We start from the raw sequence: 12627 nt of genomic DNA, 5'->3' as shown, positions 1-12627 counted from the left end.
GGGTATGCCCGGGATGTAGCAATGACAGGTCAAAATGAAGGAGTTCAAGCAGAGTTATCACAAAGTAAGAGGAGCCAACAGGGCGATCTGGGTCATCTCCCAAGGTGTTGCTATTATGAGCAGCTGGACACCATTCTGGAGAGGACCCAGCCATGTTCCCTGAGGCTTACAGGGACTTTTCAAGGGACCATCCTCGGGACTCTGGTGAGAGTCAAGAGGGGGAGCAGGAAATGGAGACTGATGAAGAGGAGTCTGGCAGTCATCAGGCCCCAATGAAGCTGTTACAGACAGCCCGGAGCTCTTCATCACCCTGGAACCAGTTCCCTCATCAACCCCTGATACTCTGGGGTCCAGAGGGCTCTTCTGGTGAGTATATTTTTTGGAATGGTACCAAGTGGGTTGCGGCTGGGTTGGGGTACAGGTTTACTTCTGTTGAGCATAATTTTAAACTTCTAAAAGTGGGTTGTGAGCCAGGTGCAGTGGATCTATGCCCCTTGGAACAGCTTGTTAGTATTTCTGGGGATGGGAGTGCTTATTTTTGGAGGTCTCCATAAAGGTCTCAGCCAGGTACTTTTTATTTTTTTGCAGAAGGTGTTTTTTTTTTTTTGTTTACAGCTTCGACAATTGCACACCTTGCCACACCAAGCAACCAGTAAGTAATGGCATCGTGGTGCTACACGATATTCTAGCAGATTTTCCAGACACAGTGTGAGCATATTTTCTTTTTCATGCTGTTATTCTTTGGAGGCTTATGTCTTTTTGCAACTTAGATGCACAGAAAGTTTCATTAGTTTGTCCCCTTAACATTGTCAGACTGCTCCCTGGCCATTTAAAGGACTGGCCTTTCACACCACATGGCTGGTGGGCTCTTTTGGCCCTCGCCCCTCCCACCACACTGCTGGCTTTTCCCCTACACAGTATTTGAGTTGCCACTGAAATAGTCTTTTTCCGCGCTTTACAGAGTACAGGGATGACTACCCCACCCCACCCAGCCCTATGTGTGGACAGCAGGCTCAGACACTCCCTGCCTTGCCTTGCTACCACATGGCTGCAGAGCTGTGTGGACCCTGCCGCCCAAGCCCTTAAGCTGCCAAGATCTTTCCATGTCCACAATGAAATGGTCTGGATAACTAATACATTCTGTTCTGCAGTGATTGATTTGTTGTCATCCTTAAGAAGCCAAAAGTGGCCTTGGGAAAACAAAAGTTGCAATGATTGTCAGATAGTCATTCATTTTATGGGTAATTGCTTTGTGTCAGCCTTAAAAATTGTATCTAAATTTTGTCCTTCACTGTCTTCAACAGGGAGCATGAGTGAGGGAGAGAAGGTCCCTGTGATGAAGCAAAAGAAAAGATCCAAACAGGACTTCATTCTGCAGCAACTTGAAAAGGCAGATAGGGAGCAAGCTGAGAAGGCAGATACAGCAGTGGTGACAAACCATGCTCCAACGTAGGAACAAGGACTCCACAGAGCTCCTGATAGCTGTCAGAGAGGAAGCTGACATCTTGTGTTCTATGCTGTAGCTGTAGCAGGACATTCACCACAGGACTCCTTATGTGGCTTCCACACCCTGTTGCCTGGCCTCCCTTTGATATGGCTAGACCTCCCCCTCATCAGGGTCCCTGAACATGGTGGGAGAAAAGGCAGGGACAGTCTCTTGCTCCATGCCCAGGATCTTTCCACACTGGAAGAGGCTCACGTCACCACATGTGACACCAGGATTCCTTTCTATTTCCTACATACCTCTTAACCCTCTCCCCTCTTTAAATAAAAAGAATGGTTTTGTGAAAACTACAGTGTAATTTATTGGCTCGCATGGAGTGGGGTGCAGTTTGAGGTGCTTTCATTAAAGGTCAAACACACCTCATTGTGGGAGGTTGGAGGTGATATCATGATAGTTAAATGCAGGAGATTCATGTGGCTGTCTTCTCTTTCATCAAACCATTTTTTCAAAGCCTCCCTGACATTGTTTCTTCTGCTTGTGTATTGGCGAATGCCCTTGTGTCTGGCCGTGCATAAGCACTACCCAGGACATCTGCCTGTGCAACCTTGTTCAATTTGCACGTTATGGAGAATGCACACGCTGCAACCACGGGGGGATGCTGCTTTGGCAAAGGTCCAAAGGAGTCAGAAGGCACCTGAATCTGTATTTTAAACATCCAGAGACACATTCCACTGCCATTTAGCACTTATTCAGCCTGTACTTCAGGCATTCCTTGCTGCAGTCCAGGGTGCCTGTGTATGGCTTCATGTGCTAAGGGAGCAGAGGGTAAGCAGAGCCGTCCAGTATCACTATGGGCATCTCCACATCGCCAATCTTGATTTTCTGGTATGGGAAGAAAGTCCCCCCCTGGAGCTTTCTGTACAGACTGGAATTTCTAAAGATGCACGTGGTGTGCACCTTTCTCAACCATCCCATGTGGATGTTGGTGAAACAGCCTTTTTAATCCACCAGTGCCTGCAACACTATAGAGAATCACCCCTTGGAGTTTATGTACTCTGAGACAACGTGATTCGGAGCCAGGATGGGCATGTGTTTTCCATCTGTCTCCCCAGCACAGTTAGCAAACCCCATGGAAGCAAAGCTGTGCACTGTGTGCTGCACATTTCCCAGAGTCATGGTCTTCCTCATCAGATGGTCACAAATTCCATTTGGCTACCTGGATCGCCCCCCATCACCATTGTAGATCTACCCACCCTGAATTGATTTCCCACTGACTGGTAGCTGTCGGGCATTGCATACCACAACTGAGCGATTGCCACTCACTTGTGAACTGTCAAAGCAGGTCTCATTCTGGTATTGCAGTGCTTCAAGACAGGGGACAGCATATTAAAGCTTCATGAAAGTGGCCTATCTTATGCAAAAGTTCTGCAGCCGCTGCTAGTCATCCCAGACCTCTGAAATGATGTGCTCCCATCAGTGTGTGCTGGTTTCATGTCTCCAGAACCAGTGCTCCACTGCAAGCAATGCATCTAGGACAGCCAGCTGCTCTGCATTCCTGTTCTCGAGTTCTTCAGAATCATCGTCCGAATCGGCCGCATCCATCTCATCCTCCTGCTGGCTTTGTCTAATAAAATACTTCAAGACACTTTGGGAAATGGCCACAATACTAATGATGTGCAGCGGCATGAGCCAGGGGCTGGCTTTTGGAAAATGTCCCCAAAAATGGTGTGAAATTCCTTGAGCCAGCTGTTTGTTTCTAACGACGGGGGCGTGCATAGCGCTCTGGAATGACATCAGACACCCACAAGCATTTTTTCCCGTAAGCCACTGTCACAAAACCCAGAATGCAACAGGGCAACAGACTGGGGGATAGATACCCACAATGCACTGCTGACACACAAATGTGGGTAAGGGAGCGAAGGCAAGCTGTGTCGACTTTCTGGACATTTGCAAACACTCATCTTTGATTTTTATAAAATCAAGTGGGTAAAAAGTTGAATTGAATACATTCGGCTTTATTTCATAGTGTACACCTTGCCATAGTTAATTTGATCACTTCAGACCTTTCGGCAGCCTCTGTCTTTGGACATTTTAAGCCATGTCCACACAAGCGAGACAAAAGTTATTTTTTCACCAGTGCATAGCTAATGAGTGTTAATCCTAATGTAGTTAAGAGAAAATTGTAATTTTTAACATGTATTAAAATTCAGTTTGTCTGCATTAGATTATGCAAGAGCTAACTTTTTGAATGTGATATATATTGTTTTCTAGTGAAAATGAGGCTTTTGGTATCAGCTCTTTCTTTAGACGATATACAATATGTCACCTTTTAAAATACCTTCCTCATTTGCTGTAGTGGTCCCCTTCTTTAAGTCATGTTAGTGACCTCTTATTATCTTACATATCAAACGAGCTGCTGGGGAAAACCCGAATTTTTTGTGTTACAGGGATTTTTGGCATTTCACAACTGGTTTGGAATGTCCCACAGAAAGAAATCCTAAATAGTTTTGCAGTTTAAAACATTTTTTCATTTTTGACGCTATATAATATAAAATTTAATTGGAATGAAGTCATTGTGGAAAGGACAATCAAAATATTCCAGTTGGAAGAGGTGGAAATGAAATGTTCCTCCCTTTTTGAAGTGTGTTTTCAATTTTTCTTACGTGAACTTTCACCAAAAATGATGATGCTTTTGCAAAATGTTTTGCTTTCTATGAATTGTCATTGTCTGACAAAAAGAATACTTTATTGGAAAAGTTCCAAATGGCTCTATTGCTTTCCCTTTTTTAGGCTTACATAGCATGATTCCCATGCGTAAGAATTCTGGGGAACCAAAGAGTACTTGCAATGTTGTGCATACGTGCACACACTTTCTGCCAGTTGTGCTGCAGACTTCTTAAGCAGGGAATAGGAGTCCACAGAAACAATAAAAAATGGGCTTTTATTTGTTCTCAATGAATCTGTGTTGTATTTCATAATTCAGCTTTTGTGCTTGATTGTGCTGTGCAAAAGTAATCCATTTACTTCACTGACTACTGCTATAGAATTTCAGTGCTGAATTTTTGATATTACTCTTTATTTATGTGGCTCCAATGGAGTCCTAGGAGTAGTAGATATGGAGAACATATTCTTTGCCCCAAAGACCTTACATTCCTCTCTTCATCATTACCTGTCAGCATCTGTTCAGACGATATCAAAAATGGAATTTGAGAAAACGGATAGTGTTGAAGTTTAGCTTATTTCTTAATTGCAGTTTCTGTAATTCATTATGTTCCGTCAGTTTTTCTGGGTACTTTGAGGTAAGACTCTAGGGCATTTAGGTCCCACTCCCATGGACAGGAGAGATCTTTGAGGGGATTTAGAGGTTAAAGTAGCACATAATTGAGTGAGGGGACAGGCCATGATCACAGGCTGTAGCACAGAGATAATGTGGGAAGATTTAAAGGCACAGTGAATTGTGCAACAGTCGATATTGCTATAGTGCTAAATAGGAGAATGTGGACAGAGAGACTACTATTTATCCAACCGTTCATTTATTTCAGTTGGATTTCTTAGATACCGGCATATCTGGAGCTCAGCCTACAGTTTAGGTGCTGAAATATTGTATTCAGTGCCTAACTTTGAGCTTCTAATTTTCAAAATTTTGGCCTCCATAAAACCAGAATTTTAGAAAGTTTAGCTGAACTTAAATAGGGAATATTTCCACTTTTTTAAAAAAAATACTTTTTTGTTATTAAATTCTTAATGGGATTTTTTCTGTTGATTGGGCTAATTCAGAACATCTGGCCAATGTGACACTGATACTGACCAATTCATGTTTTAATATTTTAGGAATAATTTTTTCTATTACAGTAAAAGCTTGACCCCAACTGAGCAGACTTTGGAAACAACGGGCATCCTCCATTGTTCCTGAAGCCCACTAAATAGAGTTCAGTAAAATCTTAGTAGTCCCTTCTGCCATGCTGCGGCCGGGAGGAGCCTCTGCCACTGGCACGTCCTTTGCCAGAGCCACCACGTGCTCCTGTGGCGGCAGCTCCTGACCTCATGGTGGCCCCTTCAGCTGCCTGTGGCAAGCCAGTTCCAGCTGCAGGCGGCTTCTGCCTTGTGGGGTCAGGCAGCTCCAGCTGTGTGGCCAGGTGCCCGAGACTAGGAGGCTGTTGCTGAGAGGCCAGGCTCCCCCCAGCTCCCCATGGCTAGGCAGCTCCAGCTGCACAGGGCCAGGTGCACATAAGCAGGTACCCACCACACAAGCACCTGTGGCTGCCTGCAACCAGGTGCCTCCAGCCAGCAGGTGAGTGGCAGGGGTTTGGTGTGTGTGTTTGCTTTTTTTGTTTGAGAGGGGTTTTTTTGCAGGGGGAGTGCTTTTGGGTGGCTTTGGGGGGGTTGTTTTTAGGAGGTTGTTTTTTGCGGGGGGAAGTTGGGATGGGACTGGGAGAGCCTGCAGAAGTAAACTCTCGCATTTAACGGGCTCTGGGGAAGAATGGCAGCTCTTCCCCCATTATTAGGTTGACTGGAGGGTTTACTGTTTTTCTTGCCTCTCTCTAAATTAGAGTGTTTCAACAGACAAATGGAAGGGCTAGTACTGGCAACTTTTAAGTGAAAAATTTCCTTTTTTTCCAGGTGCCCTGGCTACCAATCCTTGTATTGTGAGGTTTAAAATGGGTGTCCTGCTTGTAACAATGTCTGCATTGAACAGCTGAAGGTCTTCCTTTATCCTCCAGTTACTGGAACTTACAAGTTGCAGTGGAACAAATAAAGATGTCATGTGTAAAGGTTTAATTTCTTTTGCTGGCGAGACATTGTGTAAGCATGTAGTGACAGGTCACTCGCTAAGATGTGAATGGCAGGGAATTTGTGGGAGCAATGGCAGTTTGTACTACTCTGAAGTTCTGCCCACAACATAAATGATGCTCAAGTGAGAGGACACACTTATTTTGCAGATATGGAAAATATGATCATGCATGTGCTGTGAGTCCTTCATGCTCAATTATCTGTCAGCAGTCCAAATATATCCATAGGCTCTTCTGGGCTTCCCCTCAATGAGCATATTCCTGGCTAGTCATCTGAATTTTAGCTCTTCGTGTTTAGGGGCAAAGGAAAGGTGTAGGGCTCAGAAGCTTTGTTGGGCTTCTTGAGTTTGTCTCTTACTTGTAGATAGTTGATAAGAAAATGTAAGGAAATCTGGTAAAAACCCCTGGCAGACAGGATGAAGGAGAACAAGAGATTTTATATGTATATCAGGAACAAAGGAGATACTAACAGCAGTGGAGGATTGTAGACAGAGACAGTGAAATAATTGTTGATTCAGAAAAGGCAGAAGCATTCAGACATGTTTCAATTAATTATTTGAAAAGAATTTTGAAGTACTAATAATATATGAATATCATAAACTTCTCAGTTCACATTTAAGTAAGGAAGATGTTAAACAAGACCTGATAGGGATAAACATTTTTAAAATAGTAGGTCTGGAACTCATCCCCAAGAACCCTAAAGAATTAGCTGAGGAGATTTCTTGACCCATTGATACTAACTTTTAATATTGGAAAACAGTGGAAATTCTAGAAGAATGCAAGAAGTCTAAGAAAATGATAATTTTCAAAAATGGCAAGCAGGGTTACCTTGATGTTTACAGGCAAGTTATCCTTGAGTCACTTGTGAGGCAAATAATTACCAGAAAAAGTTAATATGGCATCTAGTAAACAATGAATTAAAATTTGATGGTAATTTTATTGTCAGTCGACATGCCTTTACAGAAAAAAATCATGTCGTATTTAAGTCAGCGTTTCATTTTTGGTTGAGATTACAAGTTTGGCTGATAAAGATAACATTGTAAATGCATTACTTAGAAAGAAGGAAAGTAGGCCATATCTAAAGGATGAAGGTCTCTGAAAAATGTCCTGCTAGAATAGGTAATTGGCTGAACATAAGCTGCCAATATTATACTGTGGCCAGAAAGCTTAATGCAATCCTTGGATGCATAAAGATGGAAATATTAAGTAGGAGTAAAGATGTTATTACCTTTGTGTTTAGCACTGATTTGGTCACTACAGGAACACTGTATTCAGTTAAAGATGGATATTCAAAATTGGAGAAGGTTCAGAGAAGAGCTGTATGAAAGGTTAAAGGATTAGAAAGCATGCCTTACAGCTGTGGGTCTCAACGTTTTCAGTCTACCTCTTTCAGCAGGGTGAAACCTGAGACCTGCCATTGAGGGCTTAATCCAATTCCAGCTGCCCAGCACTGAAGCATGTAACTTATTTTCATTGACACCCCCCTCACCCAGGTTAAGTGTTGCCCCAGGTAGTTGTCCTGCTTGCCACTCTCTAATATTGGCCCTACACCTGTGGACCCCACCAAACTAGTCCTGTGGCTGCCCCTCCTGCAGGCTGAAAAAAAATCATATAGATCAGGGGCGTGAAGTGGGGGTTGTGCTTTGTGGGGGAGTGTGAAATTTTTTCAAGGGAGGCATGAGCAGCACTATCCCTTAACCAATCATGGAGCAGAAGATACCTTGGGTCTCTTGCATGTGTCACCTGCTCGCTTTAAAAGAGTAGGTGGGGGATTACTGGCAGCAGCAGCAGCAGCTGCAGCTTCTCTAAGGTCTCCTATGCTGTTAAGCTATGGGCATGTCAGTGCTGCTACTGCTGCCTCCTCCCCCTTTCCCCCACAGCTTTCAGCTGTTGCCGCTGAACTGACCAGATGTTCATCTGTCCTTTGCTTCCCAGCCCCTGCCTTGGAAGAAGTCTGTGTCCCCAGCTGTTCAGCCCATGCCCAGGGAAATTCTGCTCTCAGGCCCTCCCATCTGCTCCAGGCTCCACCTCCCCCTCACTCTGTCAGGGTTCTGCTTGCTGTGAGAGCAGCCTGGCTGTCCTGTGCTGGACTGGGCACTGACTGGGCTGTAGGAGGGCTGGTATGTATCTTGCCACAGGGCTTCTTCCCTGCCTACTGCCTGGAGCCCCTGAACTACTGGCTTGGCTGGGTCTGACTTCAGGCCCCTTGTACCCTAAGCATTGTGGCCTGCACTCCCCAGCAGGTGCTGTAACAAAAACAGCAGGTGGCTTCATCATCCCAGGGTCACTTTGTCAGGCTTTTCTCTGCAAGAGTGAAACTGACTTTCATTAGCAAAATTATTCCAGTGATTCAGCACTGGGGCTTGAAGAGCAGGGCCTGGCAGACTGATGGCTTTTGGGGTTGGGGGTGGGGGAGAGACTGTCTTCTCCTCTCTGCCTAGAAAAGGGTGTGCAGAGTGGGGGGGGGGCATGAAATTTCATAAGGGGGAGCAGTGCAATTGCCCACCTCCGCTGGCTCTCCCCCACCACCATGGCCTCCAATTGAGATTGGGAAGGGTCCTTTGCTAATTGCAGGGACAAAAAGGGGGCCCTGTGTAAAAAGTTGGCTCACCCTGATCTAGATGAATCGATGTGCTTCAGGAAGACTTCTCTGTAACCCAAGAAATACATGTACGTGTGATTGAGAACCACTGCCTTACAGTGATTAGACTCGAAGAGCTAGATCTGTTTCCATCAACGAAGAAGAAATTTGGATAACTTGATTAGTCTGTAGGTTCCTACATGAGGAACAATCTGTTCAGTCTAGCAAAAGTAATTCCAGTTGCTAGAAGATGAAGTTTCACAAATTCAGACTGAAATCAGGTGTAAAAACAATGAGTAATAACACTGCAACAATTTATCAAGGGTCATGGTGGATTCTCCATTACAGACAATTTTAAAATCAAGATTGGATGTCTTGGTAAAAGATACATGCTCTATGAAGTATTTTTGTCAAGTTTATGGCCTGTGCTCTACAGGAGGTAAGATGAGATGGTTGGTGGTCCCTTTTGGCCTTAGAATCCGTGGAACAATTATATACTGTGATACTAAGTGAAGTTTGTTCTTAGTCTAAAATACTAGAAAACATTCTATACCACGAGTCGTGATGTAACATCTTATTTAAATAGTTAACCAGTTAAACGTAATGTTTGCGCCCAGCCAGAGTGGGCTGAAGTGGGGTTATATATCTCATAGAACTGGAAGGGATCTTGGGAGGTCATCAAGTCCAGTGCTCTGCCCTCTTGGCAGGACGAAATACTTTTTTTTGTTGATCTGTTTTGCCTGAGATCCCTAAATGGCCCCCTCAAGGATTGAACTCTCAACCCTGGCTCAAACCACTGAGCTATCCCTCCCATAAAAATAAGTTGGGATGCCTTTTTGGCATCCTAAATTTGGGACCGTCCCGTCTAATTTGGGACAGATGGTCCTCCTGCAGCAGGACCCATCACTGTTCCTTCCACCCCACCTCTGTGGCTAGGGGCTGTTCCTGCTGGGCTGGAGTGGCCTGCACCTACCCCCCTGCCCACTGGGGACTGCTCCAGCCCCTATTGGTTAACTGTAACTGGTAAGCCTCATCTGTTTAGTGGTTAACCAATTAACTGTTAACATCCCTAATAGTGAGACTCAAGGAGCTCAATCTATTTACCTGAACAACAGAAGAAAACAAAACAGCAGTTACGTAGCACTTTAAAGACTAACAAAATGATCTATGGTGATGAGCTTTTGTGGGACAGATCTGAAGAAACGGGTCTGTCCCACAAAAACTCATCACCTAATAAAACATTTTGTTAGTCTTTAAAGTGCTACATGACTGCTGTTTTGTTTTGTTAGGATACTACCTCTCCGTTACTATTTAACAACAGAAAGTTAATGAGTGACTTGGTCAGTCTGTAAGTACCTACCTGGGGAACAAAAATTCTGTTGATGGTATTTTTCAATCTAGCAAAGAAAGATATAACAAGTTCCAATGGTTGGAAGTTGAAACTAGGCAAATTCAGTCTTAAAAGAGGTACAATTTAAGAAGGGGCAGGACAGGCAATATTCTTTGGAACAAGTTACCAAGGGTTGTAGATGGATTCTCCATCGCTGGAAATCTTTAAGCCAAGATTGGACATTGTTGCATCTGGCAACGCTGTGCTATGCAATGAAGTAAACTTCAGTGGCTATACATAGAGGTAACTTAATTAAATCCATTTTTCATGTCCACGTTATCCTGATTCTTTTGGCGGTGTACTTCCTCACCGGGAGCAGTTTCACAGTGCTTTCTAAATAAAAACTGACAGCCTGGCTGTCTGCAGATGAAGCTTCATTGAGTTAAACACAACGACCTAAGCCCTATGCCTCTAGGGTAGGTGAGATTAAGTTGATGATGTACGTTGGTGGGAGCAGCGTTGCAGTGTACACACTTAGTTACATTGATGCAAACTGCTTTACGTCCATCTAACGCTCTGTAATGTAGACCATGCCTAGAAGTGATGCTTGCTAGTTCAGCCACATCTATTGGACATGAAGCAGGAGTTAATTAATGGAAAACCTGTGGCCTTTGTTGTATTGGAGGTCTGACTAAATGATTACAGTGGCCTTTATTCAGAATCTATGAATAGATCAGAAAAGCAGTATGTTAGCGGAAGTTATCTATTTTAAGGAAATTAGGATTGTTTGTTCACGTGACCATATAGTTTAACTGGGATGATGTCTCTTTACAGAATAGTAAAGCTTTCTCTTTTTATTGAGTGAAAGAACTGCTGAATTGCAACTGTTCAGCAGTTCTCTGTAAGGTGACTAATACATCTATTGCTTCCTGAAACCAAGTTGCTTTTGCTCTGTGCTATTTCTAAAGTGATACCAATGGTAATAAATTTGCAGCTTTCATAAAAAGCCAATTGCTTGGCAAAGTGCTTAATTTTTCCCCTCCCCTGTTGTGGTTCGTGTTTATGTAATAATTGCTTTAAAAGTTTCCTGGAAACTTGGAATTACTCTAACTTTCATAATAATAACAATATACCTACTCTGGGTCATTTAGACATAACCAACGTGTAAATGACTGCATTCAGGAAAGTTTTTTTTCTCTTGTTCATGTTTGTCTGATACACATCATAATTTTTTTTTCTTTTCTTTTTTTTTTTTTCTTTTTATAGGTCCTGCTGGGGACTTGCATCGGGCCTCAATGTGAAATTAAGGTAGAAAAACACATCTTCATATGTGTTTGCTAGTAGGATTTATAGTTTATTCACTGGTCATGCCTGAAGAGTGATGTTCGTCTCTAGATGCCTAACTGCCAGGAAATATAAATGATTATCCTAGAAGTCAAGCCTCTCTCCTATTTACTGGAGTGAAAATCACCTCCAGATATCGACGGAATACCAACTACAGAAAATGCTTCACGTTATAAGGATGCCAACCACCTAGATTCATGCGCCCTATATGTACAATTGTTGTGGATGGTTTGCCATCAGAAAGCTCCTCAAGCTCTTATCCAGGCCCTGTATCTGTTTCTGAAATGTCTCTGCTTCATGCTTTGGGCCCAGTGCAGACCTGGCTGGGACAAGAGCTAGAGAAGTGTGGCATTGATGCCATGATATATACTCGGTATGTCCTCAGTCTTCTGCTGCATGATAGCTATGACTACGACCTGCAGGAACAGGTATTTACATATTTTAGATATTGTCCAGTGAATATGGATGCTTGTATCTCTTATGTACTGTGCATTATACATTGGATGGAGTTCAGATGTTTTAAATGTCTGTCATTATGGGAAAACTATGACAGAACCTGATTTGAGTAGATGAAAAGTCACATTTGTTGTTTACTATAACAGCAGTAATACTGCATTAAAGCATTTGATCACGTTATGAAATTAGGCTTTTGCAATCAATTCTGGTATTGCATTAAATAAATAGAACTTTGACATATATCCACGTAGCATGCTACAGAGCAGTGGTCATAGTAAGGGATGTGCCCGTAGGTGGAAAAGTACAAGGTAACAGGTGGCATAACTTGTCATTGGTGAGTGTGTATGAGTTCAGTAGGTACTGATTGTTTGACTTGCTACCCACAATCTCAGTGAAAGCTTTTTTTGTATTTCCTGCTGGTGGGGTTTAGTTGTTTTTAAGCCTGAGCAGGTGTGGGGATTAAACCTGTGGAGTGGGTCTAAAGACAGCCATTGCCAAAGATTTTATGCTCCAGCAGCTGCTGCTACACATAAATTCTTGTGTCTACATTAAAACCTTTTCTGTTAGTACACTTGCACATACTATGCATACAGTTGGTGCATAAACTCTTGTTTATGAATTATAGCAGCCAAAAATAGCCTGAAATTCAGTTAATATCCTTCACTCCAAACCTCTGTGTAGT

At 43.2% G+C, this 12627-nt stretch overlaps 1 protein-coding gene across 4 annotated transcripts in view; it reads left to right on the top strand.

The window, feature by feature from the left end:
- The window catches only part of KIAA0232 (KIAA0232 ortholog), a 149217-nt gene that overhangs the window by 29692 nt on the left and 106898 nt on the right, over window positions 1-12627 (top strand). For 3 of the 4 annotated variants that reach the window (XM_074992449.1, XM_074992450.1, XM_074992452.1), the window contains exon 2: window positions 11412-11917. In XM_074992449.1, coding sequence (XP_074848550.1) covers window positions 11687-11917 — 231 coding nt within the window. In that variant the 5' untranslated portion in view covers window positions 11412-11686. The remainder of the gene's footprint in view (window positions 1-11411; window positions 11918-12627) is intronic. The other variant, XM_074992451.1, reaches the window with a different exon arrangement.

The sequence above is a fragment of the Carettochelys insculpta genome, chromosome 4 (genome assembly GCF_033958435.1).
Source record: "Carettochelys insculpta isolate YL-2023 chromosome 4, ASM3395843v1, whole genome shotgun sequence".
Taxonomy (NCBI): domain Eukaryota; kingdom Metazoa; phylum Chordata; order Testudines; family Carettochelyidae; genus Carettochelys; species Carettochelys insculpta.
Note: the sequence above shows the minus strand (reverse complement) of the source record. Positions and strands in the feature narration are given on the sequence as shown.